This window comes from Corythoichthys intestinalis, chromosome 2 (assembly GCF_030265065.1).
Source record: "Corythoichthys intestinalis isolate RoL2023-P3 chromosome 2, ASM3026506v1, whole genome shotgun sequence".
Taxonomy (NCBI): Eukaryota; Metazoa; Chordata; class Actinopteri; order Syngnathiformes; family Syngnathidae; genus Corythoichthys; species Corythoichthys intestinalis.
The window spans coordinates 36264861-36278260 of record NC_080396.1 but is presented as its reverse complement, the minus strand read 5'-3'; the positions used below and the strand labels follow the sequence as shown (position 1 = coordinate 36278260).

At 37.5% G+C, this 13400-nt stretch overlaps 1 protein-coding gene across 3 annotated transcripts; it reads left to right on the top strand.

The window, feature by feature from the left end:
- Positions 1-1380: 1380 nt before the first annotated feature.
- On the top strand, positions 1381-13160 carry fance (FA complementation group E). Of its 3 annotated transcripts, none has more exons than XM_057829394.1 (12): positions 1381-1665; positions 5642-6113; positions 6182-6265; positions 8692-8763; positions 8929-8973; positions 10928-10984; positions 11135-11278; positions 11350-11473; positions 11562-11637; positions 11704-11770; positions 12556-12681; positions 12787-13160. In XM_057829394.1, the coding sequence occupies exons 1-12, from the start codon at positions 1454-1456 to the stop codon at positions 12889-12891; spliced, it is 1584 nt and encodes a 527-aa protein (XP_057685377.1). In that variant the 5' UTR covers positions 1381-1453; the 3' UTR covers positions 12892-13160. The 3 variants fall into 3 exon arrangements, 2 of the variants coding, with proteins under 2 accessions (XP_057685377.1, XP_057685376.1); XM_057829393.1 differs by having other exon boundaries at positions 8929-8982; XR_009062484.1 differs by lacking the exon at positions 11704-11770 and having other exon boundaries at positions 8929-8982; positions 12787-12817.
- The last annotated feature ends 240 nt before the right edge of the window (positions 13161-13400 follow it).

Here is a 13400-nt window from a genome sequence, read left to right as displayed (position 1 = left end):
ACAATTCAGGAACAAAAAGCAAGCAATAATCACATAAGATAATTTATTAAAGGAATTTAATGCTGTCCTGACAGGACAAATGTCCCCGAGAGCCCCACCCGTGGTGGTTTCGAGAAGATCTGCCCCAAACTCAACACATGCTTTTTTCCAATGCGAATACTACGTGGTTCACAATTTTACTAGGCAGCAGTGTTATCTGTTAATGACCTTGCTTCAGAGAAGAAGCTGCGAGCTGTGCAAATATCTGGCATAAAATGATAAATGAATGTACAATGAACAAACGTGAACAAATATCTACAATAGCAATATTTGGAAACTTATTGGCACTTTGGCATTTGAATGTGATGTTTAGTCTTCCTACGCTGATTTCCTCAAATCTGTTCATAACCCTATATGCACTTGAATCTCCAGCATAATTCCATTTCAGTTCAATTGAATGGTTTGTTGTGCTCAGTCTTAGTTTTGGACTAAACTTGCAGCATTATGTAGGCCCCTATGTAATATGAAACTGAAAAGATTAAATTTGGTGTAATGAGGTCACAGAACAGGAATTTCTTGATAATGGTTTGTCTTTTCAAGATTGGTGATATATGGTGAGTCAGGTCAGGGAATTTGTTTAACTTGTTATTGGGCACCCCAACTAGAGAATTTAGGTTTTGTCATTTTTGTTTTAACATAAAATGTATTTAAAAGATATAAAATATGAGATGGAACTCACATTTTGCGTCATGTAGCCCACACCTGTACTACACTAAATGTTAGTATTGTGACTTACCTGACCCAAAATGTAAGATCCACGTAAAGTCTTGATGACCTTAATTTTTTTAATTGACCAAAAATTACTTGCCTTTTTGAAAGATTAATCCTTTCAGTCATGTGTGTTTCTTTTATATTTCTCTATATGGCAATATTTGAACAGTGTTATTAAAAAACAAAAGGACTTTAAGTACGCTATTTCAATAAGTTTTCCCAATCACCAGCACAACAAATACAAAACTGCAATGCAAAGAAAAAAAAACGCACATTGTACATACTGTACTTGTACTACACGTGGCAGCATTCTTTTAAAATATGACACTTCAATAGTCACATATAAAAAAACAGGAACAAAAAATATACACTAAGATACTAAGAGCAAATCAAATACAAATCCCATAGATACTGAAATGTACAAATACCCCTCTTGTTCTATGTAAGCTTAGGTATCTATATAAGAATTAAATTCCAAAAGCAATAGCCGAAATATTGCAGTTTTATGATCGTTCAAATACTCCAGCAGTGACGAACACGTTCTGTTCGCAAAGCTGCCACAAGGTGGCGACACGGTGATGTGCACATGCGACACAGTGATGTGCACATGCGCAGTATGAATGGCGCCAAGTTTACCTCAAAAAGGTTAAAGGAAGCTAATGGACGCACTTCGCACAACAGCAGTGGTAGAATTTACCTGAAGATGAACGTTGGACAGTTGCTGAGTCGCTTTAGCGGACAGTGGAAGCTTTTGGTCCTATCGCTGTCCTCCGGAGTTTCTGGTGCCCATCGAGCGCTGGAAGTTTTCAGACGGCAGCAAAGGGCCAACCCCGAGAGATCACTGTCTGACTTCATCGAAACACTCTGCCGAGACGAAGTTACCTGCCCAGGGAAGAATGGGCAGACCCTTACCGTGTAAGACCGAACTGGTGGAAACAGCGCAACTATTAAGTTCGCTTTTTAACCCTTTAAAGCACGAATTACGAATCTTGTTTTCTCAAATGTTTTCATAAAAGTTATGTAGCCTATATATGACAGAGGTCTCAAATTTGCATAGTTGTAAAAGTATTTAAACTAAGAAAAGTAAAACAAATGTCCATAAATTGAAAAGAAGGGAGACATAGGCTACATTCAAATATGTGTGGCTCGTGAGCTTCCAGTAACATATTTTTTGTTGACCAGTGTTATTACAATAGTAGCTGGCAGAGGTGGGTAGAGTGGCCAAAAATTTTATTCAAGCAAGAGAAGCGTTACTTCAAAATAATATTACTTAAATAAAAATAGTCATCCAAAATGTACTCAAGTACAAGTAAAAAAAGTATTGGGAAAAATACTCAAGTAATTAGTATCATTGTGAGTCACTGCTTATATTTTTGCTGTTTTTTTTTTTTTTTTTTTTTTTTTTTAACAATAAGATAAGCTCTGTCTATATGAACTCTTGTTGTAATGATAATGTAGAATAACCCATTACATAACCTCATTAAGCCCCCCAAAAATACAAAGAAAAACATTGAATTCCGACGAGGGAAATAAATTACATAAATGAAGCATTATTCGTCCAAAGAGCATTAATGCCCTCTGGTGGAGAAAATAGTTCCTAGTTTGAATAGTGAAGAGTTCCTTCTTAATGACTATTTTGAAATTAAAATGATCATATCTCTGGTTTTCCGTGGTCAGTCGGTGCCAAATAAAAACTGGGAGAGAGGTTAAAATCTGCGCTTTAGAGTCATGTTGAGGGCGGTGGTCTATATCAAATACTTTTATTTATGGTGCTTTAAAGATACCACATGATTGAACACGCTGGCGTGACTACTGAACGGGAAGCTCGCGTCTGATTGGTATAATGGAGTCATGTGATTATTGTTGCGACGTCTCATTGGGGAAATTAGTAGAGCTACCGTATTTTTCTGACTATAAATCGCAGTATTTTTTCATAGTTTGGCTGGGGGTGCGACTTATACTCTGGAGCGACTTATGTGTGAAATTATCAACACATTATATCATTTAACGTGTTATTTTTGCGTTTTGGAGTGACACTGATGGTTTGGTAAACTTGTTAGCATGTTCTTAATGCTTTAGTTATCTGAATAACTCTTAATAGCTGCGTTATGTTAACGTTCGCATTTTATTGTTCATGCATCATGTAACATTATTGTACTGTACACTTATTCAGCATGTTTTTCTCTATTGTATTTTTACTTTAAATTGCCTTTCAGGATGACATCTGTTTTATGTTTTGGATTTTATCAAATAAATTTCCCCCAAAAATGCGACTTATACTCCGGTGCGACTTATATATATTTTTTTCCTCTTATTTGCACATTTTTGGGCTGGTGCGACTTATATCGGGTGCGACTTATAGTCCGAAAATACGCTACTCTTGGCATCACGCTGGCTAAAAAAATAGTAAATCTAATATGTAGAATAAAGAGGAAAAATGTAAGAACTCTTGTGTAGCCCAAAGTAGCGGAGTAAGAGTAGTGTTTTTTCTTCACAAATCTACTTATGTAAAAGTGAAAAGTATAGTTTTGTAAAACTACTCTGAGAAGTACATTCTTCTCAAAAAGTTACTCAAGTAAATGTAACGGAGTACATGTAACGCGTTACTACTAGGCATGTGCCGGTTACCGGTTTACCGTGGTGTGAAAACGTCGCGGTTTCAAAACCACAAAAATTTTCCGTCTGACCGTAGTGCGGTATTCGCTATGTTTCTTGTGTCAAAAATGCAGCCAGAAGCGGCTTGGCGCAGCAGCGCTCACCCCCTCCCGTTTGTTGCTGTGTGTGAAAGTGACGCTATCGGCTAGCCAGCCAACTAACCCGAAAACAAATACTTCAAACATAAGGCGTACTGTTCTTCAATTTATTGAGCTCTCAAATCGTGCTAAGTGTAATATACAAAATGAATACATTTAAAATGTTGTACAATTAGATTTTTCCATGTGAGTAGCTTCAACAGATTAGCACCATGGTAAAAGGTCGCCAAAAACAAAACACACATTTTCCTTTCAAATTCAATATACAAACTAACTAAAAGCTTACAAAGATGAATGTTAGCCTAGGCTTAGCTGGGAGAGCAACTTCGTTGAGTGTGACTGCCGCAGAGTGAGAAAACAAGCTTGATTCGCTTGAATGAAGGAGAAAAACTGATTGCGTCAAAGATCGCTTATTGCGAAAGATGATCTTGCCCTAAGCACAAATCCACGTTCGCTGGATCAAGGAGAGGTCTCACTCCCAATGTTTAAAAAAAAATAATTTTTTTTTAGATGAAACCTTTCCACAACAATATTGACGTTTTAACTAACTTATACATGTTTAACTAACTTATGAATTATTTGTTCTTTTTAAAACAAAGGCATGACATCATGTGGCTGAAAATGGTGAAACTTCACTTAAGCTTTTCCACCCTGAAAAAAAAGTCATGCAGTATAAATTTTTTTTAAAAAATTATTCATAAGTGTTTTTACTTTATATAAATTATTTTGTTCTTGCTCTATCTTGAGCAACTTGAGCTGTGGCTGTGAGTGTAGTGTATAAGCTATATTTAATTTTAAAAATATATATTTTTTATTGATAATTTATTTATTTTAACAATATGTTAACATGTTCCAATTTGCAACTATGGTCTAAAAAAAAAAATCCTGTTCAATGGAAAAAAGTTTTTTTTTTTTTTAACCTCAATCTCAAACCCCTAATCTCAAAAATTTTTGGAGCTACAATTGCAATACCATGATACCGTGAAACCGCGGTATTTTTGCTCACGGTTATCGTACCGTCAAAATATCATACCGGCACATGCCTAGTTACTACCCACCTCTAGTAACAGGTAACGGGCATAGGCGGACTTTGACTTTTGTGGGAGGGGGTGCAAAACATGTCGATGACCCCAAAATGCAGTATTGGCAAGATAAATGCTCGTTTAGGGTCCCTAAAGCCACTTTTCACACATTCCTGAACACTGTCGTGTCGTCACGGGACAAGGCATGTGTGAAAGCACGTGTTTGATTCCCAGGTCGCAGCACGGAGGCTGATCGTCATTCCTCTTTCTTCGCTATAAGACGAAAAGCGGTAAACGAACTTCACAATTGTAAACTTGGTCAAGTTAAACTAAAAACATAATGAAATTGCTACTGGATCGCAGCACCGAGGAAGAGAGTCCATCTTTGGAAATGTGTGGTGTATTTTGTTGCCGATGTTAGGGTCCACAACTGCGGAAACAAGGTTGTACCTCAAAGCAGACAACAACGGAGGGATGCGTTCAAGTGTTTATTAAATAAAAGCAAAAATACATGCGATCAGGGAAAAGGGGGAATCCGCGGCCCCACTTGCCTCCCCCTCAATTTCCGCGTATGGTAACGGTTGAAAATCTGAACTAATTTTAGCTTTTCACCATTAGAAGCTAGCTAGAACAAGGTTGCATGGAGTGAGACATTCAATCAAGGCTAACAATTTTATTTAAAAAAAAAAAGTAAAATATAAGCGAGGCATGAATTTACTCAACCCATTCCATTGGAAAACTGCCTGACGATGTCTTTTACCATGAGAAAAAGGTTATGGTAACAGAGCTGCGTGCATTTGTGGGACACGTTCCCCGAATAATATGTAATAAATTATTGAAATATTATGCAAATAACAATTATTCCCACAGTTACAAGAGATGAAACAAATAATACCCCACTCCCCAAAGTCAAATTTAATTTTAATTGAGGGGGTACTCTGACTTATTTGATAACTTTAAAAATACTGTATTTACAAATAATTTTATTTGCTTATTATTTTTTTGTAGATTTAGTCTCAGGTTAAGTTCATGCAGAAACTGCATGTTTAATATTGTATACATGGATCACATGGACTGTGATTTGTACTTCTCACAATTGTTTTCTCCCACATGTAGTAAACCCCTGGTGTGGCTCTTTCCAGGGCTGTTCAAGCAAAACTTGCTGACATTCATCTACCTGAGCCAGTCGCGGTTGCCCAAAGCCACTATACTCCGTCTAGTCCAGTGTCTTGGTCAGGAGCCCTGTCCAAGTCCCTGGGTCACCGTATGGAAGAAGCAACTGGAAAGAAACATGGGCTCCTCGGTGGAAGAACCCCTTTACAGCTCAGTGTGCGCTCAGCGACTAGCAGCATTGTCACGGCAAATGGGTGGCGAGACCGGAGGGTGGTCAGAGTGCTCGGTGGTTCAGGTGGAAGAAACCAACACATACTTGTCAGAATTGGGAGCACAGATAAAAAGGAAGGGACATTTTGATGTTTGTAATGATAGTGAACAAATTCAGCAGCAGAACAAGAAATTGAAGATCGATGAGAATATTGGCAGGCAAGCACTTGATCACTACCGCGATCCTCTCCCAGAAAATATGATGGTAAATATAGGCATGTGCATTATTTATCACATGTTCACCAAAAATACAGTTGTAACATTTCTTCTTAGACTGCAGAGAAGCTGGAGATTGATGCTTCTCGTGAGATGCCAGCATGGAAAAACTCCCAAGATCCTCTGCCTGTACAAATTGAGGTAGAGACGATGACTGTTGCACAAATTGCGAAATATGTAATTAAACATGTGTTTTGTCACCTTAGGAATTACTAGGTTATTGCTTAAGACTGCAACTTTTGATTATTTTTAGAATAATAGATTCTCTAATTATCACCTCAATCAAGTAAAATAATGTGCATGTGAGATCTGTTAGATTTTTTTTGGGTGGAGAACTTTTGGAGACCTTTTCAACTCCTTGGCTGCCATTGATGGTGATAGATGTCCAATCCGTTTAGACCAGGGGTGTCCAAACGTTTTGCAAAGGGGGCCAGATTTGGTTTGGTAAAAATGTGGGGGGCCGACCTTGGCAGATGTCCTTTACGTAGAACAATATAGCTAAGCAAATTTTGGCAAACTATTCTGTGTGTCACATTTGCTTTAATATTTTTTTAAATTAATAATTTCAACAATCTCGCAGCTAGCCTTTGTGCCGTTGTCTTTCGACTCTGGCTGTTGCGAAATACTGCTGCTGTGAAATTAAACTAACTTCAAGTTGCTTCAATTTCTCGCTGCGCCTCTTCACTGAAGTCTTGTCGTACATGTCAGCGTGTCTTGTTTGGTAATATCGCCTCACATTAAACTCTTTAAAAACGGCGACTCTCTGCAAATGAGGCAAACACAGTAGTTGCGTATTTTAGTGAAGAAGTAGTCCAATTTCCACCTATCCTTGAAGCGTCAGCCGTCACAGTCAACTTTTTTTGTTGATTGTCGCCATTTTAGAAAATTGGAAGTGAAGGGTCACATGGGGTAATGAGTGCTACTGCCTTTTAGTGGGTAAATGAGGAGCAGCATTTAGTGTGTCAGCTACTTCATATAGTGGTAGCTGTACTGCTAACTAGGGGTGTAACGGTACACAAAAATTTCGGTTCGGTACGTACCTCGGTTTTGACGTCACGGTTCGGTTCATTTTCGGTACAGTAAAAAAAAACAAAATGCAAAATATAAGTGTGCTAGTTGTTTATTATACACCTTTTGTGCTTTCAACAATAGGAACATTAGCCAAAGCCAAATTATACAAAGCTAGAATTCTGCTCAAAAAGTAGCGGGTATTTAAAGATAACCCAACAACAATTTGCCTTTCAGACACCGCGTATTGGTCAGTTTTCTTTCTGAAAGAAGAAATAAGAAGTCCTGTGCTAAAGAGAAAAGCAATCCCAATGACAAAGATTTTAACATGTACAGTATTTTACAAATGAAATGCCTCAATGAATCATTTTTTTTCTTATCAATGGTTTTCAAAAGCTTTATTGGTGGATTTTCTCAAGTTAAAGCGCCACACAGAAATTAATCAATTTAATTGTGTAAGCAGGATCTGTGTATAATTCTTATTATTTAATTACAGGTGTTTTGGCTCATTTCAGTTTTATTTAAATGTTTTATTATTTATTTTATTATGTTTTTATATTTTACAAATGTGATGTAGTATTCATTTATATTGTATATTTTATGTTGTATAACTTTAGTTCCTATGTGAATATTGGTTACATGTTTTGTTGTGGTAGGAGGGTTTTGTATTGAACATGGAGCCGCGGTTGGTTATTATTATAGCAGAGAGGACAGCAGTAAATCAACAAGACAAGTCAACTGTGCCCCGATCTACCACTCGAGATCTGATGGACTCAAAAAGTGGGTTACGATTGCATATTAGTTTGAAAATCGACCGGATCCACCGTATTCTTACACGAGTGACTTCCGGTCTGCCTGATCCTAGCCACCGGTAGTAGTATTGGCACAGGAAAGTCGCGTCTCATGTCAAACAATAAACTCTGCTGTTCTGTTCGCGTGCATCGTGTTGAGCCGCTTCTGGGACGTGTCTTAACACGCGGCCGGATTTGCGACTGGTGTGCATTGGCTGATTGACTTTAACGCCCGTGTTTCACTGCGTTCTCGCGGCGGCCATGTTGTTGCGCCGTTGACGTTTCTGGGTTATACTGTCCTACAGTGTTGGTCCTCATTATAGTAGAGAAGACGAAGTAAATATAACCTACACAAAGAAACTGTAACCCGATCGACTCACAGCCTCGAAAAGTAAGGGTTACGTTACGTCAGAAACTCGTTCGGTACGCCACCGTTCCGAACCGAGCACCACGTACCGAAACGGTTCAATACAAATACATGTACCGTTACACCCTTACTGCTGACCAATTTATTAAGTCTGTGTGCAGGCCAGAGGTTATTGATGTCATGACAGAGGCTGGGGGCCGGATAAAATTTGACCACGGGCTGCATTTGGCCCCCGGGCCGGACTTTGGACATGTCTGGTTTAGACTAATGACTACCAGCCCCTCTCGGTTCCAATGATCGGATGTCTATCACCGTCAAATTGCACTGAAACATGATCATTCACTCAATTACTTGAGTTTTTTTTTATAATTCATTTCTGTCCTATGCTTATTTGTTCCTAGACATCAGAAGAATTAAAAACGCAAGCGCCAGGAAAGGAAAACACCTGTGATCTTCTGCCCGAACACATAAAGGTAAAGATGGATGCTTTTATATTCAACTGTTTTCTGATTTTTTTTCCTGAAAATGGTAAAAATTCATCATTGAGCACACTTGTTCGCAGACTGCTGCTTGGGTTTATTTTCGTAACACCAGTTTCTATCTAGTAAACATAAGTTGTCATTTTCATACTCCTTCAGGTCTCAGTTCGTCAAATAAAGGAATTACTTCAACGTCAGACAGAGGTAATAAAGGTGACATTTAAATTTCTTCTTCTATACCTGGGGTGTACAAACTTTTTTTCTCCAAGGGCCAATTTAAGCTAACTCAAAGGATTAACTCATTGTCTGCCACTGACAGTGATAGACATTCAAACCATCTTGCATGGGAGGGATGGCAGTGATTGAATTTTTCCAATTAGATTGGACGTCTATCACTGTCTGCTGAAGTGAAACATGATCACTCAATGTCCCAAGTTGAAATGGAATTGATGTCTATAACTGTCAATGGCAGTGAACGACAACAAGCAACAAAAAAATCCAGTTATAAAGATGTTGCAAAAAATGCCTTGAACATATAAATATGTGGCAGAAAACACTCAGGTGACTTGAAGTTCTGCTCTGAGACCCCCAATTTGGCCAACTTTCAAGATTGTCCGATATGCACCTGTGATACATCATTGGAAAGTTTAAAATCTCAATTTTCTGGGGGAAGAAAAATTTTAAACAGGAGGGCATTAAAAAAAAATTTAAACAGCAAAATACTATCTGGAGGTGAGAAGCACGCGAGAACAGAATTGCAGAAGCCATGACTTTAATGAGACATCGCATACTTACTTTGTTTCGATCCAAAACTCCATGTAGCATGTGTCACTGAATGTCAAGACACAGCTGTGAATGGTTGGGGATTTCATGGGTGAAACATGGTAATATAACAAGGGTCGCGATGCAGAAATCGCAGACATGAAGGAATGGTCGAGATTTTCTTTTTCATATATTTACCCTTTTAAATGTTTTTTTTTTCCAATTTTGTTTGTTTGGATCAATTATTTATCATCTAACATATCGGAGAAAATGCGACACTATTAAAAAAAAAAAATACAATTAAGCGATAGTTATGAGGTTGATATCCGTGACTTTTTTACAGACGGCATTTATTTCATTGTGACATAATTTGTTTAAAAGTTTAAAATATGTGAGTTAATCATTCTTTAAAGTCTTTTTTTTTTTTTTTTTAACGAAATACGAGACATCAGTTAATGATTCTAAGCTAAAAATGATAGACATTGAATAATAGATATAAATCATTACCTTCATTTTATGGCTGGGTTGAAACAATAGCGGTTGCGCGATGTCTGTAAACTGGGGTTTTCAGTGTAAAACGGACAAATTAAAAATTGTTTGGGGGCTTAATGCGCCATGAATCTGCTATTGCAGCATATAGACATTGTTCTATCAAACACAACAGTTGTTTTGGCTTAAAATACAGCAGTTTCTTTTAAAGAGGAGTGCAAGAGGAGAAACTGCTTTTTCAGTCTTGTCTGTGTTTTCCGCCATATATATATATATATATATATATTATAATGTGTGTGTGTGTGTGTGTGTGTTAGGGAGGTGTTACACCACTGCATATAAACTTTGCACTACTTAAGTGACAAGCTCCGACTAGTGTTAAAAATATTTATTTATTTTTTAATGTATGCTTGATGGTTTATCGAGCAGTATAGCCTGGTGTTCGGGCGAAAAAGTGAAAATTGGCATTTTCTATGCTAATTTTTGGAGTTTCGGATGAATTTTCTACACTAAATTGAGGCCTACAGACATCAATTCCATTTCTAAGAACAATCCCAGACACATGAAGTACAACTGTGTAAAATTTGGTAAAAATCCACCCTGCCGTTTCGGTGGCCATAAAACAAAAACACACAGACAAACTTGCCATTATAGAGATTAAGATATCCAGCCGAAATGAATCTCTTTTTAATATTCCGGAAAATTTTATTTTTTTTCCGTGGGAAATGAACACACACACACACAGTTCCATTTATACTATACAAGTATGGATATCTTCATAATTAACTGCAGGCCAATAAAAACTGGCCAATGGGCTGCTGTTGGCCCATAGGCCATAGTTTGGACTCCCCTGTTCTATACTGCATTATTTATATTTTTCCGGTGACTGTTTTTCATCCTTTTACAGTTGGACCACTTCTCGCTTGATGTATTTAAAGTGCTGAATGACTGTAATGCTACACAAGTAAGTAATAGACATAAAAATGCATGAAGCTTTTATACTTTATCCTGTACATGTTGTCGTCTCATGCCGATGACACAGAAAAACTCTGCCATTGCCCTCTTTTTGGAGCTTTTTTGACGCGTGTTGCTCCTTTTTTGTTATTTTTAAAAGGTGGAAGTACTGTGTTGCGAGCTGAGTTTGTCCGACTTAGCGGAGCACACGCTGCTCCAGCTTTGCAGTACCATCTTGGCTCTGTCCCCCGACCTCAGCTTCAGTACGGCAGTTACGCTCATCAAGAGTTTGCTCCTGCAGAAGGTATGCAGTTCATTCAGCGAGCGTTGTCGTTTAGTAGTGCAGGACTTCACGGACGTTTCCACTGTATCCAGGTTTTAGCCCTCTCCGAGCCTGCCTCCAGATGCCTTGTGAGTGCTGTCATATCACTTGGCAGCCGCTACACAAGATCGATGTGCCACGCTTTAATTGAACCACTTTTAGAGCAGGAGAACTTGGGTGAGGAAAAAGTCCGGCTCAGTTAAGATGGAGAAGATGATTTAAATGTGGACGCATTATTTAGTTTCAGTCATTTTCCTTATTTTAGGGAGTGCACAGGTTGAGCTCCTGAACAAACTAATAGAAGGCTGTCTGGATTCCCACTACAGGCTGCTCGTGCTTCAGTAAGACAAAACATGTTAAAGCTTTATTCTTTAGTTCCTTCTTACACCTTTTTTTCCCCCTTCCAGGATTACCTTGAAAATATCGTGGAGTGAGACGCTGCTTTCTTTTATACATAGCTTGCTAGAATCTAAGGTTGGTAGTAGTGCAACGATTAATCTATTAACTCGAGTAATTCAATTAGAAGAAAGGTTCAAATCAAATTTTGCTGCTTAGAGTATTCGTTTAATTAGAGTGGCGTCGTAATGGTTTGTTTTGAAAGTGTTTGCATTAGGTTTAATTGATTTGGGTGGAACAGTGAATATGACATAACTCATTTAACATGGCTGAATTCAGCTGATCCCTGTTAAGGCCAACATAAGATACATTTTTGTTTGAGCTAATATGTTTTTTAATGCATTCGTAATTTAGTTTATGGGTATATTTAGCCGTTTTTGTGGGAATATGTTTTTGAATGATTTGTTAAGAGCATTGCAAAATATTTTTATATCATTTAAGCTAGAGGACTTTTGCAATGCAAGTTAGTCAGTTGTTTTCTTGTTGTACTTTGACCCTCCTTTATTTATTTACTTTTTATACCGTTTCAGGCTAAACTCAGGTATTTCAGTTAATTTTAAATGAAAATGCAATCCTGCATAGTTTGAAGAAACACTCAGGAATTTTATTTTGTATTTGCATTTAATGCTCTTCTGAAAGTGCAATCTTAGCAAGCCTTTGTTTTATATCACCCAAAATTTATTCTGCAATGCATTAAATGATCCTAATCTGATTACTCGATTATTCGAACTAACCACTTGATAGATTAAGCGACTACTAAAATAATCGATAGCTGCAGCTGGTAGATGTTTATGCGCAGCAAGTGGAACCCGATATTTAAGATAAAAAGTCATTTGTAACATGTCAGCTTTTTTTTTTTGCAGCCTGACATGAATGAAGAACTGTTCACAGAGCTGATTGAACATCTGATTAGCCAAGCTCCTCTTTTCATCAAATCCGTCAAATTTGCAAAAATGATGTTGACTGTCCTCACAAAATATGCCAGCCTTGTAAGTATATGTATTGATAAAAACAAAGCTTAAAAAATCGACTCATTTAAATTTAATTGGAATTCAGTACTTTATTAATTTTTTTAAATGCCCTTTTTCACCCAGGTGAGTGCATCGCAGAAACATTCCCTGTCCGGTTGCCTGATGCTGAATGAGACGTTCCTAAAAAAGTCTCTTCAAGCCATGTTGAAAAGAATCCCAAACACATAAGAATATATTTATATTTGTGCTGCTCTACAAAGGACTATTATATGCAATATCCCCCCGTCAAGACGGTCAGTGTGTTGTTTGTTGACTTTTCAAAATTGCCAAAAGATCACAATATATCAAGCATCAATGCAATTACTTTACTGAATATTCTTGCTAAATGTATTGTTTTGGTATCTAGATTTTTTATGTTTTGTATTTTCTTATTTGTTGTATAGTTTAGTGTCACATTTTGTGGAAATAAAAGAAAACTTATGGCCTCAATTTGTATACTCCCTTAGGTTATAAATGAGAATATTCTGAGATAAAGTGAGAAGTTCAATGATTCAACTAAATGTTTAAACATTTTCATGAAATAGCAAGTGATCAGAAACCGTTATAGGCGCTGCCATTTCAGTATGTGACAGGACTTCGGCAGAATCGGCAATAATAATGATGACGACACGATGCCTATTGGGAATCGATTAAGAGAAGGTAAGCTGGTGGTCGTCATCTAATATTATCTGTACTTT

Coding starts and splice junctions, on each gene's coding strand:
- fance (XM_057829393.1), top strand. CDS start 1,454: ATGAACGTTGGACAGTTGCTGAGTCGCTTTAGCGGACAGTGGAAGCTT. Junction 6,266..8,691: donor CTCTGCCTGTACAAATTGAG/GTAGAGACGATG, acceptor ATTTGTTCCTAG/ACATCAGAAGAATTAAAAAC. Junction 11,279..11,349: donor AGAGTTTGCTCCTGCAGAAG/GTATGCAGTTCA, acceptor CACTGTATCCAG/GTTTTAGCCCTCTCCGAGCC.